General features: G+C 58.4%; 1 protein-coding gene across 1 annotated transcript in view; it reads left to right on the forward strand.

The window, feature by feature from the left end:
- Positions 1 to 15,814, forward strand: part of LOC137352703 (sodium/potassium-transporting ATPase subunit alpha-3-like) — a 163,467-nt gene that overhangs the window by 105,511 nt on the left and 42,142 nt on the right. Inside the window, 10 exon segments of the mRNA XM_068018431.1 lie at positions 6,446 to 6,649; positions 7,567 to 7,680; positions 8,089 to 8,223; positions 8,517 to 8,634; positions 9,634 to 9,902; positions 10,447 to 10,645; positions 10,745 to 10,854; positions 11,400 to 11,534; positions 12,654 to 12,846; positions 15,639 to 15,814. Coding sequence (XP_067874532.1) covers positions 6,446 to 6,649; positions 7,567 to 7,680; positions 8,089 to 8,223; positions 8,517 to 8,634; positions 9,634 to 9,902; positions 10,447 to 10,645; positions 10,745 to 10,854; positions 11,400 to 11,534; positions 12,654 to 12,846; positions 15,639 to 15,814 — 1,653 coding nt within the window.

Here is a 15,814-nt window from a genome sequence, read left to right on the forward strand (position 1 = left end):
ATCTAACTGTTCCCTCCGTCCAACCATCCCTCTGTCCAACCATCCCACCATCTAACTTTTCCCTCTGTCCAACCGTCCCTCTGTCCAACCATCCCACCATCTAACTGTTCCCTCCGTCCAACCGTCCCTCTGTCCAACCATCCCACCATCTAACTGTTCCCTCCGTCCAACCATCCCTCTGTCCAACCATCCCACCATCGAACTGTTCCCTCCGTCCAACCGTCCCTCTGTCCAACCATCCCACCATCTAACTGTTCCCTCCGTCCAACCATCCCTCTGTCCAACCATCCCACCATCTAACTGTTCCCTCCGTCCAACCGTCCCTCCGTCCAACCGTCCCTCTGTCCAACCATCCCTCTGTCCAACCGCCCCTCTGTCCAACCATCCCACCATCTAACTGTTCCCTCTGTCCAACCGTCCCTCTGTCCAACCGTCCCTCCGTCCAACCGTCCCTCCGTCCAACCGTCCCTCTGTCCAACCGTCCCTCCGTCCAACCATCCCACCATCTAACTGTTCCCTCCGTCCAACCGTCCCTCTGTCCAACCATCCCACCATCTAACTGTTCCCTCCGTCCAACCGTCCCTCCGTCCAACCATCCCACCATCTAACTGTTCCCTCCGTCCAACCGTCCCTCCGTCCAACCATCCCACCATCTAACTGTTCCCTCCGTCCAACCGTCCCTCCGTCCAACCATCCCACCATCTAACTGTTCCCTCCATCCAACCGTCCCTCCGTCCAACCATCCCACCATCTAACTGTTCCCTCTGTCCAACCATCCCTCTGTCCAACCATCCCACCATCTAACTGTTCCCTCCGTCTAACCGTCCCTCCGTCCCTCCGTCCAACCGTCCCTCTGTCCAACCATCCCACCATCTAACAGTTCCCTCCGTCCAACCGTCCCTCCGTCCAACCATCCCTCTGTCCAACCATCCCACCATCTAACTGTTCCCTCCGTCCAACCGTCCCTCCGTCCAACTGTCCCTCTGTCCAACCATCCCTCCGTCCAACCGTCCCTCTGTCCAACCATCCCACCATCTAACTGTTCCCTCCGTCCAACCATCCCTCTGTCCAACCATCCCACCATCTAACTGTTCCCTCCGTCCAACCGTCCCTCCGTCCAACCGTCCCTCTGTCCAACCATCCCACCATCTAACTGTTCCCTCCGTCCAACCGTCCCTCCGTCCAACCATCCCTCTGTCCAACCATCCCTCTGTCCAACCATCCCACCATCTAACTGTTCCCTCCGTCCAACCGTCCCTCTGTCCAACCGTCCCACCATCTAACTGATCCCTCCGTCCAACCATCCCTCTGTCCAACCATCCCACCATCTAACTGTTCCCTCCGTCCAACCGTCCCTCCGTCCAACCGTCCCTCCGTCCAACCACCCCTCTGTCCAACCGCCCCTCTGTCCAACCGCCCTTCGGACAGACCATCCCACCATCTAACTGTTCCCTCCGTCCAACCGTCCCTCTGTCCAACCGTCCCACCATCTAACTGATCCCTCCGTCCAACCATCCCTCTGTCCAACCATCCCACCATCTAACTTTTCCCTCTGTCCAACCGTCCCTCTGTCCAACCATCCCACCATCTAACTGTTCCCTCCGTCCAACCGTCCCTCTGTCCAACCATCCCACCATCTAACTGTTCCCTCCGTCCAACCATCCCTCTGTCCAACCATCCCACCATCTAACTGTTCCCTCCGTCCAACCGTCCCTCCGTCCAACCGTCCCTCTGTCCAACCATCCCTCTGTCCAACCGCCCCTCTGTCCAACCATCCCACCATCTAACTGTTCCCTCCGTCCAACCGTCCCTCTGTCCAACCGTCCCTCCGTCCAACCGTCCCTCCGTCCAACCATCCCTCTGTCCAACCATCCCACCATCTAACTGTTCCCTCCGTCCAACCGTCCCTCCGTCCAACCGTCCCTCTGTCCAACCATCCCTCTGTCCAACCGCCCCTCTGTCCAACCATCCCACCATCTAACTGTTCCCTCCGTCCAACCGTCCCTCTGTCCAACCGTCCCTCCGTCCAACCGTCCCTCCGTCCAACCGTCCCTCTGTCCAACCGTCCCTCCGTCCAACCATCCCACCATCTAACTGTTCCCTCCGTCCAACCGTCCCTCTGTCCAACCATCCCACCATCTAACTGTTCCCTCCGTCCAACCGTCCCTCCGTCCAACCATCCCACCATCTAACTGTTCCCTCCGTCCAACCGTCCCTCCGTCCAACCATCCCACCATCTAACTGTTCCCTCCGTCCAACCGTCCCTCCGTCCAACCATCCCACCATCTAACTGTTCCCTCCGTCCAACCGTCCCTCTGTCCAACCATCCCACCATCTAACTGTTCCCTCCGTCCAACCGTCCCTCTGTCCAACCATCCCACCATCTAACTGTTCCCTCCGTCCAACCGTCCCTCTGTCCAACCGTCCCACGGTCCCTCCGTCCAACCATCCCACCATCTAACTGTTCCCTCCGTCCAACCATGCCTCTGTCCAACCGTCCCTCTGTCCAACCGTCCCTCCGTCCAACCATCCCTCTGTCCAACCGTGCCTCTGTCCAACCATCCCACCATCTAACTGTTCTCTCCGTCTAACCGTCTCTCCGTCCAACCATCCCTCTGTCCAACCATCCCTCTGTCCAACCATCCCACCATCTAACTGTTCCCTCCGTCCAACCGTCTCTCCGTCCAACCATCCCTCTGTCCAACCATCCCTCTGTCCAACCATCCCACCATCTAACTGTTCCCTCCGTCCAACCATCCCTCTGTCCAACCATCCCACCATCTAACTGTTCCCTCTGTCCAACCGTCCCTCTGTCCAACCATCCCTCTGTCCAACCATCCCTCTGTCCAACCATCCCACCATCTAACTGTTCCCTCTGTCCAACCGTCCCTCTGTCCAACCATCCCTCTGTCCAACCATCCCTCTGTCCAACCATCCCACCATCTAACTTTTCCCTCCGTCCAACCGTCTCTCCGTCCAACCATCCCTCTGTCCAACCATCCCTCTGTCCAACCATCCCTCTGTCCAACCATCCCACCATCTAACTGTTCCCTCCGTCCAACCATCCCTCCGTCCAACCATCCCTCTGTCCAACCATCCCACCATCTAACTGTTCCCTCCGTCCAACCGTCCCTCCGTCCAACAGTCCCTCTGTCCAACCATCCCACCATCTAACTGTTCCCTCCGTCCAACCGTCCCTCCGTCCAACCGTCCCTCCGTCCAACCATCCCTCCGTCCAACCATCCCTCTGTCCAACCATCCCACCATCTAACTGTTCCCTCCGTCCAACCATCCCTCTGTCCAACCATCCCACCATCTAACTGTTCCCTCCGTCCGACCATCCCTCTATCCAACCTTCCCTCTGTCCAAACATCCCTCCATCCAACCATCCCTCGGTCCAACCGTCCCTCTGTCCAAACATCCCTCCATCCAACCATCCCTCTATCCAACCATCCCTCCGTCCAACCATCCCTCCGTCCAACCGTCCCTCCGTCCAACCGTCCCTCCGTCCGACCATCCCTCTATCCAACCTTCCCTCTGTCCAAACATCCCTCCATCCAACCATCCCTCGGTCCAACCGTCCCTCTGTCCAACCATCCCTCCGTCCGACCGTCCCTCCGTCCAACCATCCCTCCATCCAACCATCCCTCCATCCAACCATCCCTCCGTCCAACCATCCCTCCTTCCAACCGTCCCTCCTTCCAACCGTCCCTCCGTCCACCGTCCCTCCGTCCAACCGTCTCTCCGTCCAACCATCTCTCCATCCAACCGTCCCTCCGTCCCTCCATCCAACCATCTCTCCATCCAACCGTCCCTCTGTCCAACCATCTCTCCATCCAACCGTCCCTCCTTCCAACCGTCCCTCCGTCCAACCGTCTCTCCGTCCAACCATCCCTCCGTCCGACCATCCCTCCGTCCGACCATCCCTCCGTCCGACCGTCCCTCCGTCCAACCGTCTCTCCGTCCAACCATCCCTCCGTCCGACCATCCCTCCGTCCGACCATCCCTCCGTCCGACCGTCCCTCCGTCCGACCGTCCCTCCGTCCGACCATCCCTCCGTCCGACCGTCCCTCCGTCCGACCGTCCCTCCGTCCGACCGTCCCTCCGTCCAACCGTCCCTCCGTCCAACCATCCCTCCATCCCTCCGTCCAACCATCCCTCCTTCCAACCGTCCCTCCTTCCAACCGTCCCTCCGTCCACCGTCCCTCCGTCCAACCGTCTCTCCGTCCAACCATCTCTCCATCCAACCGTCCCTCCGTCCCTCCATCCAACCATCTCTCCATCCAACCGTCCCTCTGTCCAACCATCTCTCCATCCAACCGTCCCTCCTTCCAACCGTCCCTCCGTCCAACCGTCTCTCCGTCCAACCATCCCTCCGTCCAACCATCCCTCCGTCCGACCATCCCTCCGTCCGACCATCCCTCCGGCCAACCGTCCCTCGGTCCAACCGTCCCTCTGTCCAACCATCCCTCCGTCCAACCATTCCTCCGTCCAACCATTCCTCCGTCCAACCATCCCTCCATCCAACCATCCCTCCATCCCTCCGTCCAACCATCCCTCCTTGCAACCGTCCCTCCGTCCAACCGTCCCTCCGTCCAACCGTCTCTCCGTCCAACCATCTCTCCATCCAACCGTCCCTCCGTCCCTCCATCCAACCATCTCTCCATCCAACCGTCCCTCTGTCCAACCATCTCTCCATCCAACCGTCCCTCCTTCCAACCGCCCCTCCGTCCAACCGTCTCTCCGTCCAACCATCTCTCCATCCAACCGTCCCTCCTTCCAACCGTCCCTCCGTCCACCGTCCCTCCGTCCAACCGTCTCTCCGCTCCATCCAACCGTCCCTCCGTCCCTCCATCCAACCGTCCCTCTGTCCAACCATCTCTCCATCCAACCGTCCCTCCTTCCAACCATCCCTCCGTCCAACCGTCTCTCCGTCCAACCATCCCTCCGTCCAACCATCCCTCCGTCCGACCATCCCTCCGTCCGACCATCCCTCCGTCCGACCATCCCTCCGTCCAACCATCCCTCCTTCCAACCTTCCCTCCGTCCAACCGTCCCTCCGTCCAACCGTCTCTCCGTCCAACCATCTCTCCATCCAACCGTCCCTCCGTCCCTCCATCCAACCATCTCTCCATCCAACCGTCCCTCTGTCCAACCATCTCTCCATCCAACCGTCCCTCCTTCCAACCGCCCCTCCGTCCAACCGTCTCTCCGTCCAACCATCCCTCCGTCCAACCATCCCTCCTTCCAACCGCCCCTCCGTCCAACCGTCTCTCCGTCCAACCATCTCTCCATCCAACCGTCCCTCCTTCCAACCGTCCCTCCGTCCACCGTCCCTCCGTCCAACCGTCTCTCCGTCCAACCATCTCTCCATCAAACCGTCCCTCCGTCCCTCCATCCAACCATCTCTCCATCCAACCGTCCCTCTGTCCAACCATCTCTCCATCCAACCGTCCCTCCTTCCAACCGTACCTCCGTCCAACCGTCTCTCCGTCCAACCATCCCTCCGTCCAACCATCCCTCCGTCCAACCATCCCTCCGTCCGACCATCCCTCCGTCCGACCATCCCTCCGTCCGACCGTCCCTCGGTCCAACCGTCCCTCTGTCCAACCATCCCTCCGTCCAACCATTCCTCCGTCCAACCGTCCCTCCTTCCAACCGTCCCTCCGTCCGACCATCCCTCCGTCCGACCATCCCTCCGTCCGACCGTCCCTCCGTCCAACCGTCCCTCGGTCCAACTGTCCCTCTGTCCAACCATCCCTCTGTCCAACCATCCCTCCGTCCAACCATTCCTCCGTCCAACCATCCCTCCATCCAACCATCCCTCCATCCCTCCGTCCAACCATCCCTCCTTCCAACCGTCCCTCCGTCCAACCGTCCCTCCGTCCAACCGTCTCTCCGTCCAACCATCTGTCCATCCAACCGTCCCTCCGTCCCTCCATCCAACCATCTCTCCATCCAACCGTCCCTCTGTCCAACCATCTCTCCATCCAACCGTCCCTCCTTCCAACCGTCCCTCCGTCCAACCGTCTCTCCGTCCAACCATTTCTCCATCCAACCGTCCCTCCGTCCAACCATCTCTCCATCCAACCGTCTCTCCGTCCAACCGTCTCTCCGTCCAACCGTCTCTCCGTCCAACCGTCCCTCCGTCCAACCGTCCCTCCGTCCAACCGTCCCTCTGTCCAACCGTCCCTCTGTCCAACCGTCCCTCCATCCCACCATTCCCTCCATCCCACCATTCCCTGTTATTGACCTATCCAGCACTCCATCCATCCCTGTGGAATTCCTCTGGCTGACCGCGAGTCCCATCGATCCGATCCCTGTTTTCCAGCCCTCCCTCTCCCTCTCCCCGTCTCTCTCTCTCTCTCTTTTCCTCGGGCTCTCCATCGCCCTGCCTGCACCCTCTTGACCTCGCCTTGACCGTGTCGTCTCTTCCTCCCTGCAGGGTCTCACCCACGCCAAGGCGGCCGAGTTCCTGGCACGGGACGGCCCCAATGCCCTGACCCCTCCTCCTACCACCCCGGAGTGGATCAAATTCTGCCGCCAGCTGTTCGGGGGCTTCTCAATCCTGCTGTGGATCGGAGCGATCCTCTGCTTCCTGGCCTATGGCATCCAAGCTGCCACGGAAGATAACCCTGCAGGGGACAACGTGAGTAGGGGGGGGGGGGCTCTCTCTGTCACGCTGCAGTTAATGGAGTTCATTCACATGGACAAACTAGGCTTGTATTCCCTCGAGGTTAGAAGATTTAGGGGTCATCTAATCGCGGTGTTGAAGATGATTAAAGGAGTCCAATAGCATCGATTCCCTCTGGTGGGCGAGAGTCCGGAACAAGGGGGAAAACATCTTCCGACTGGAGCCGGGCCATTGCGGGGTGATATCAGGAGCATTTCTGCACACGAAGGGCAGTGGAAATCGGGAATTCTCTCCCTCCATCCAAAGAAAAAGCAGCTGGGAGTCAGTTCGAACTTCAAAACTGAGGTTACAGAACCAAGGCGGGTAGATGGAGTTAAAATAGGGACTAGCCATGATCTAAATGAATGATGGAACAGGCTTGAGGGGCTGAATGGCCTCCTCCTGTTCCCTGTTGAAGGAGGGTCTAACTTTGGTCCCAGTGGGGTGGGGTGGGGGGTACCCTGGTCTGGTCTAACTCTGGTCCCAGTGGAGGGGTACCTTGGACTGGTCTAATTTTGGTTTCAATGGGGGTGCCCTGGTCTGGTCTAACTCTGGTTCCAGTGGAGGTACCCTGGACTGGTCTAACACTGGTTCCAGTGGGCGTGCCCTGGACTGGTCTAACACTGGTTCCAGTGGGGGTGCCATGGGCTGGTCTAACTCTGGTTCCAGTGGTGGGGGAGGAAGTGGGTGGTGCCCTGGGCTGGTTTAACTCTGGTTCTAATGGGGGTGCCCTGGACTGGTCTAACTCTGGTTCTAATGGGGGTGCCCTGGACTGGTCTAACTCTGGTTCTAATGGGGGTGCCCTGGGCTGGTCTAACTCTGGTTCTAATGGGGGTGCCCTGGGCTGGTCTAACTCTGGTTCTAATGGGGGTGCGGTTTGCCTTCCTTCTCAGTTGTACCTGGGCATCGTGCTGTCAGCTGTGGTGATCATTACAGGATGTTTCTCATATTACCAAGAGGCTAAGAGCTCAAAGATTATGGAATCATTCAAGAACATGGTACCTCAGGTAGGTGAGACATCCATTTGTGTTAAACACAGGGACCGGGTTTCCAGACTAGACCAGGCCAGGTCAGACTAAACAGATCAGCAGACGGAGGTAGCTGCAGCCACAGGTGTAAGAACAATAGAGAGGAGGCAAAGGGTGAGAGTCCAGTGGAGGGAGTGGGACCAGTACGGGGAGGGAGACCGGTACGGGGAGGAAGACCGGTACGGGCAGTGGGACCATTACGGGGAGAGGGTCCAGTACGGGGAGGGAGAATGGTACGGGGAGAGGGTCCAGTACAAGGGTGAGGGTCTGGTTCAGGGAGAGGTTCCAGTACAAGGGTGAGGAACCGTACAGTTGTTTGAAACTCCACTAACTGTTGTGCCTCTATATCACCATTGACCTCTGCCCTCTCGGCTGACCCCTGGGCAGCAAGCCATGGTGATCCGGGAAGGAGAGAAGACACAGCTTAACGCCGAGGAAGTTGTTGCCGGGGATTTGGTGGAGGTAAAAGGTGGTGATAGAATCCCTGCTGACCTCCGGATCATCTCTGCACACGGCTGTAAGGTATGTTGGCCAATCTCGGCCTAACTCTGATGTATTGTCCAGTTATCGATGGATTCTTGTTACTGAATTAACGCTCTCTGTCTCTTTCCCCTGCCATCAAACTGCCTCTTCACTCCATGTGCAAAATCGGACTGTTCCTGCTTGCCCTTTCTCCCTATCTTGCCCCTTATCTCTACGTCTCTGCAACTTTCTCTCTGCCGCTCACTCTTTCGTACCCCCCCCCCTCTCTCTCTCTCTCTCTTTCTCTGCAATTCCTCCTTTCCCTTGTCCCCTTTCCACACTGTGTGCAATAGGTTGATAATTCTTCACTGACTGGGGAGTCAGAACCCCAGACCCGCTCCCCAGACTGCACAAATGACAACCCTCTGGAGACCAGGAATATCGCATTCTTCTCAACGAACTGTGTGGAAGGTATGTAGTGGGCGCACTCGGGGTGGTCGTGCATGGTGTGGGTGCGCTCGGGGGTGGGCGCGCTCGGTGTGGGCGCGCTCGGGGGTGGTCGCGTTGAGGGTGGACATGCACGGTGTGGGCGCGCTCGGTGTGGGCGCGCTCGGGGGTGGGCGCGTTGAGGGTGGACATGCACGGTGTGGGCGCGCTCGGTGTGGGTGCGCTCGGGGGTGGGCGCGCTGGGGGTGGGCGCGCTGGGGGTGGGCGCTCTGGGGGTGGTCGTGCACGGTGTGGGCGCGCTCGGTGTGGGCGCGCTCGGTGTGGGCGCGCTCGGGGGTGGGCGCGCTGGGGGTGGACATGCACGGTGTGGGTGCGCTCGATGTGGGCGCGCTGGGGGTGGGCGCGTTGAGGGTGGACATGCACGGTGTGGGTGCGCTCGGTGTGGGCGCGCTCGGTGTGGGCGCGCTGGGGGTGGACATGCACGGTGTGGGTGCGCTCGGTGTGGGCGCGCTCGGGGGTGGGCGCGCTCGGTGTGGGCGCGCTCGGGGGTGGGCGCGTTGAGGGTGGACATGCACGGTGTGGGTGCGCTCGGTGTGGGCGCGCTCGGGGGTGGGCGCGCTCGGGGGTGGGCGCGCTGGGGGTGGGCGCGCTGGGGGTGGGCGCTCTGGGGGTGGTCGTGCACGGTTTGGGTGCGCTCGGTGTGGGCGCGCTCGGTGTGGGCGCGCTCGGGGGTGGGCGCGCTGGGGGTGGACATGCACGGTGTGGGTGCGCTCGGTGTGGGCGCGCTGGGGGTGGGCGCGTTGAGGGTGGACATGCACGGTGTGGGTGCGCTCGGTGTGGGCGCGCTCGGTGTGGGCGCGCTGGGGGTGGACATGCACGGTGTGGGTGCGCTCGGTGTGGGCGCGCTCGGGGGTGGGCGCGCTGGGGGTGGACATGCACGGTGTGGGTGCGCTCGGTGTGGGCGCGCTCGGTGTGGGCGTGCTGCAGTGTGCGCTGACTCCCCATGTCCTGCATTAACCCCAGGCACTGCCCGCGGAATCGTGATTTTCACGGGTGACCGGACGGTGATGGGCCGCATCGCCACCCTGGCCTCAGGACTGGACACGGGGAAGACGCCCATCGCCAAGGAGATTGAGCACTTCATCCACATCATCACCGGCGTGGCCGTTTTCCTGGGGGTGACTTTCTTCATCCTCTCCATCATCCTGGGTTATTCCTGGCTGGAGGCTGTCATCTTCCTCATCGGAATCATCGTCGCCAATGTACCTGAGGGCTTACTGGCTACAGTAACGGTGAGTGTCCATCTGCACGCTGACCACTGAGTGACCACTGAGTGACCACAGTCTAGGTCGCCCACTGCCTGACAACTGACCACAGACCGTGTCCCTCACTGACCGTGTTCCCAACTGACTGCATCACCTTTTGGATGGAGTAATACAGAAGGTTGATGAAGGGAATGCGGCGGATGCTGTTTATGTGGACTTTAAGGAAACATTTGATCAGGTACCGCATAAAAGGCTGGTTAACAAAACTGAGGCTCATGGAATAGGACAGTCAGTGTCCAAATGGATAAAAATAAGTGGCTTAAGGATAGAAAACAGCGAGTTGTGGTGAATGGTTGTTTTTCAGACTGGAGGATGGTCGACAGTGGTGTTCCCCAAGGGTCAGTGCTGGGAGCACTGCTTTCTTTGATACGGATGTGTTTTGGTTGTTGGAATACTGACTACTGGCCGAGGGCGTTCCCCCTCCATTAGGTCTGTCCCGAGGGTTGTTGGGGGGAAGGTGTGCACTGTTTGCCATCTGCCGATGGACTAAACGTTGGCCGTTACTCTGCAGGTTTGCCTGACCCTGACCGCCAAGCGCATGGCTCGCAAGAACTGTCTGGTGAAGAACCTGGAGGCAGTGGAGACACTGGGCTCCACCTCGACCATCTGCTCGGACAAGACCGGGACCCTGACCCAGAACCGAATGACCGTGGCCCACATGTGGTTCGACAATCAGATCCATGAGGCCGACACCACGGAAGACCAATCCGGTAAGATCGCTGGTCGTCGTGGCGACCAGCCGTGCGGGCCCAGGCTCTTAGGCCCCCACAGCCTTGACTCCCGGTTACGTCTCCCTCTCTCTCTTACAGGTGCCTCCTTCGACAAGAGTTCCATCACGTGGGCCTCACTGTCGCGCATCGCCGCTCTCTGCAACAGGGCCACCTTCAAAGCAGGCCAGGAAAACGTCCCCATACTCAAGGTAGGTCTGAGGGAGCCTTCGCCAGAGACCTGCGCCGCCAGCGGGCAACGGCCTTCAGAACAAGCTGCGTGGCACCGTCCCCACTGTTGCCCGTCCCTAATTGCCCTTGAACTGAGTGTCTTGCTTGGCCATTTCGGAGGGCAGGGAAGAGTCAACCACATTGTCGGAGATCTGGAGTCACGTGTAGGCCAGACCGGGTAAGGATGGCAGATTTCCTTCCCGAAAGGACATTCGTGAATCAGATGGGGTTTTTATTTAACGACAATTGATGATGGTTTCATGACTGTCATTACTGAAACTAACTTCCAGTTCCAGGTTATTTATTTATTTATGAATCGGAAGTTAAACTCGACCAGCTGCTACGGTGGGATTTGAACCCTTGTGTTCAGGTCTCGGGATTACTAGCTCAGTGACAAATACCTTTACGCCACCACCTCCCCGCAGTTGCTTGAGGTCGGGAAGGGTTGCCTGTTGCCAGGGGCAGACATGCAATGCGGGTGTACCTTGTCTTCGATGAGTTGAACACTGCCTTCTCTCCCTCGCAGCGAGACGTGGCTGGTGACGCCTCCGAGTCGGCCTTGCTGAAATGCATCGAGCTCTCGTCCGGCTCGGTGAAAGCTGTGAGGGACAAGAACAAGAAGATTAACGAGATTCCATTCAACTCCACCAACAAGTACCAGGTGAGCTCATCACAATGCCCAGGGCATTCAGCAACACACTGTGTGTGAGTGTCCTGTGTTTGTGTACCTGTCCTGGGAGTGTTTGATGGGGACAGTGTAGAGGGAGCTTTACTCTGTATCTAACTCCCAGTGCTGTACCTGTCCTGGGAGTGTTTGATGGGGACAGTGTAGAGGGAGCTTTACTCTGTATCTAACCCTGTGCTGTACCTGTCCTGGGAGTGTTTGATGGGGACAGTGTAGAGGGAGCTTTACTCTGTATCTAACCCCGTGCTGTACCTGTCCTGGGAGTGTTTGATGGGGACAGTGTAGAGGGAGCTTTACCTAACTCCATTGCCCGGGCTCACTGAGACATGAATGGAAACTGCCAGTGTCTGTGATATTCCCGACTGGATGAAGTTTCCCAGTGAATAAGGATTCCCAGTGAATAAGGAATTCTACTCACTGCAGATTGGGAGTCATTTCACCAGGGAAGAATTGAAAAGCAGCAAAGTTAAGCTAAACTTGGATCAAATCTTTGTTGGAGCACACTTGGAGTATTGTGTAAAGTCCTGGTGACTATATTATAAGAGGGGTATAGAGAAGGGCGGGAATCATTTCAAATCAAAATATCAGAACTCGGAGCCTACAGCGATCAGGGAAGATTCAACCAGTTGGGTCTCTTCTCCGGAAAAGAGACGGCGAAGGGTTGACCTAATCAAGGTCTTAGATATTGTGAAAGGGTTCGATAAGGTGGACGTAGAGAAGGTGTATTCTCTTCTGGGTGAATCACGAATAAATCCAGTCGGGAATTCAGGAGAAACTTCTTTCCCCAGAGAGTGCTGAGAATGTGGAACTCGCTACCACTAGGAGTGGTTGTGGTGAATAGTCTCGATGCATTAAAAGGGGAAGATGGATAAACACAAGAGGGAGAAGCGAATCGAAGGATATGTTGATGGGGTGAGATGGAGAGGGGTGGGAGGAGGCTCGTGTGGAGCATTAACACCAGCACGGACCTGCTGGGCCGAATGGCCTGTTTCTGTTGTGTCCGCTCCAGGTTATTCGATGCTGCCAGTGGCGTCTCGGAGGGTTTTTGGGGAGATGTCGGTGCAGTTTGTATTAAGCTGTGTTTCTTTGGACCAGCTCTCCATTCACGAGACCGAGGATCCGAATGATAAACGCTACCTCCTGGTGATGAAGGGGGCTCCGGAACGGATCCTGGACCGATGTTCAACCATCATGTTACAGGGCAAGGAGCAGACGCTGGACGAGGAGATGAAGGAGGCTTTTCAAAATGCCTACATGGAGCTGGGTGGCCTGGGAGAGAGGGTCCTGGGTGAGTGGGGACTGGGCCTCGGGGGAGAGGGTCCTGGGTGAGTGGGGACTGGGCCTCGGGGGAGAGGGTCCTGGGTGAGTGGGGACTGGGCCTGAGGGAGAGAGGGTCCTGGGTGAGTGGGGACTGGGCCTCGGGGGAGAGGGTCCTGGGTGAGTGGGGACTGGGCCTCGGGGGAGAGGGTCCTGGGTGAGTGGGGACTGGGCCTGAGGGAGAGAGGGTCCTGGGTGAGTGGGGACTGGGCCTCGGGGGAGAGGGTCCTGGGTGAGTGGGGACTGGGCCTCGAGGGAGAGGGTCCTGGGTGAGTGGGGACTGGGCCTGAGGGAGAGAGGGTCCTGGGTGAGTGGGGACTGGGCCTCGGGGGAGAGGGTCCTGGGTGAGTGGGGACTGGGCCTCGGGGGAGAGGGTCCTGGGTGAGTGGGGACTGGGCCTCGGAGGAGAGGGTCCTGGGTGAGTGGGGACTGGGCCTGAGGGAGAGAGGGTCCTGGGTGAGTGGAGACTGAGCCTCGGGGGAGAGGGTCCTGGGTGAGTGGGGACTGTGCCTCGGAGGAGAGGGTCCTGGGTGAGTGGGGATTGGGCCTCGGGGGAGAGGGTCCTGGGTGAGTGGGGACTGGGCCTGAGGGAGAGAGGGTCCTGGGTGAGTGAGGACTGGGCCTCGGGGGAGAGGGTCCTGGCTGAGTGGGGACTGGGCCTGGGAGAGAGGGGACTGGGCCTTACGGGGAGAGGGTCCTGGGTGAGTGGGGTGGGCGAAGGAGGGGGGAGTGGAGTGGGGAGTAGGAGGGTGGGGTAGGGGGAGTAGGAGGGTGGGGGAGAGGGAGTGGGGAGTGGTGGGGTAGGGGGAGTGGGGAGTGGTGGGGGAGGGGAGAGTCGGTAGGGTGGGGGAGGGGAGGGAGGAGTGGAGTGGGGAGGGTGATGGGGGAGGGGCATGTTCTTCACTCACCCAACAGAGGGAAGAGTTTCTCCCCATCAACTGAATCGTCTGAATCCCCCTCGATTTGATCTTCTGCCCTCAAGGGAGTACAAGCCCAGTCTGTGTGACCTGTCTTCACAGTTAAACCCTTTTAGCCCAGCGATCATCCTGGTGAATCTGTACTGCATTCACTCCATGACCAATATATCCCTACTGGGTTGTAGTGTCCAGAACTCAGGACAGTACTTGAACTGGGGTCTGACCAAAACATCTGTACAGCTGTAACATAACTTCCAGCCCAGTGTGTTCCAGCCCCCAAGATCAAGACCAACATTCCACTAGGCTTTTTACATAATTTTCGTATCTGCTCCGTAGTTTTCAGTGAATTCTCTACTGCGTGGACCTCGAAACATCTCGGTTCCTCCACAGTTCCTAACTTCTCACCATTTTGGAAATACTCCCTTTCTCAGTGGGTGATCTCACACTTTCCCACATCGAACTGTATCTGCCACTGCTTTGCCCACTCGCTGAATCTATCAATGTCCCTTGACAATTTTCTGCTCCCAGTTACGCTATTTACTGTGTCACCTAACTTAGTGTCATCAGATAATTTAGATATTCGGCACTCCCTCAGTACTGACCCTCCGACAGTGCAGCACTCCCTCAGTACTGACCGTCCGACAGTGCAGCACTCCCTCAGTACTGACCCTCCGACAGTGCAGCACTCCCTCAGTACTGACCGTCCGACAGTGCAGCACTCCCTCAGTACTGACCCTCCGACAGTGCAGCACTCCCTCAGTACTGACCCTCCGACAGTGCAGCACTCCCTCAGTACTGACCGTCCGACAGTGCAGCACTCCCTCAGTACTGACCGTCCGACAGTGCAGCGTTCCCTCAGTACTGACCCTCCGACAGTGCAGCACTCCCTCAGTACTGACCCTCCGACAGTGCAGCACTCCCTCAGTACTGACCCTCCGACAGTGCAGCGCTCCCTCAGCACTGACCCTCCGACAGTGTAGCACTCCCTCAGTACTGACCCTCCGACAGTGTCGCGTTCCCTCAGTACTGACCCTCCGACAGTGCAGCACTCCCTCAGTACTGACCCTCCGACAGTGTAGCACTCCCTCAGTACTGACCCTCTGACAGTGCAGCACTCCCTCAGTACTGACCCCCTGACAGTGCAGCACTCCCTCAGTACTGACCCTCCGACAGTGCAGCACTCCCTCAGTACTGACCCCCTGACAGTGCAGCACTCCCTCAGTACTGACCCTCCGACAGTGTAGCACTCCCTCAGTACTGACCCTCTGACAGTGCAGCACTCCCTCAGTACTGACCCTCCGACAGTGTAGCACTCCCTCAGTACTGACCCTCCGACAGTGCAGCACTCCCTCAGTACTGACCCTCCGACAGTGTAGCACTCCCTCAGTACTGACCCTCCGACAGTGCAGCACACGGCGAAGTTGTTTAAAATAATGATGTGTTTCGATCGAGTAAATGAAGAGAAACCCTTCCCAGTGGATGAAGGGTCCATTAGGAGAGGACTCGGAAATAGACCAATTGGTAAGAGAAGGAATTCTGACAAGAGGTAGACCTTCACCATGCGATGTACTGTTCGAACCTGGAACACGCGACCTGACAGGGCGCTGGACACAGATTAAATAGTCAGTTTCCAAAGGAAATTGGATAAATAATCGGAGAATATATTGAAAGGGTGTGGAGTAAGTGGGACCAACTGGATTGGTCTTCGAAATAGCCAGCACAGACTCGAAGGACCGAAGAGCCTCCTCTGTGCTGTTCGACTCCATGCTTTGATGAAGCCCAGCCTGGTGACTGCGGTATGTTTGGGGACCACTCTGGGTCTCAGCTCCTGTTACTCTCTCCGCAGGATTCTGTCATTTCTACCTGCCGGAGGAGCAGTTCCCAAAAGGGTTCGCCTTTGACACAGACGACGTGAATTTCACCACGGAGAACCTGTGCTTCATCGGCCTGATGTCCATGATTGACCCCCCACGGGCGGCCGTGCCAGACGCTGTTGGGAAGTGCCGGAGTGCGGGCATCAAG

This window comes from Heterodontus francisci, chromosome 39 (genome assembly GCF_036365525.1).
Source record: "Heterodontus francisci isolate sHetFra1 chromosome 39, sHetFra1.hap1, whole genome shotgun sequence".
Classification (NCBI taxonomy): domain Eukaryota; kingdom Metazoa; phylum Chordata; class Chondrichthyes; order Heterodontiformes; family Heterodontidae; genus Heterodontus; species Heterodontus francisci.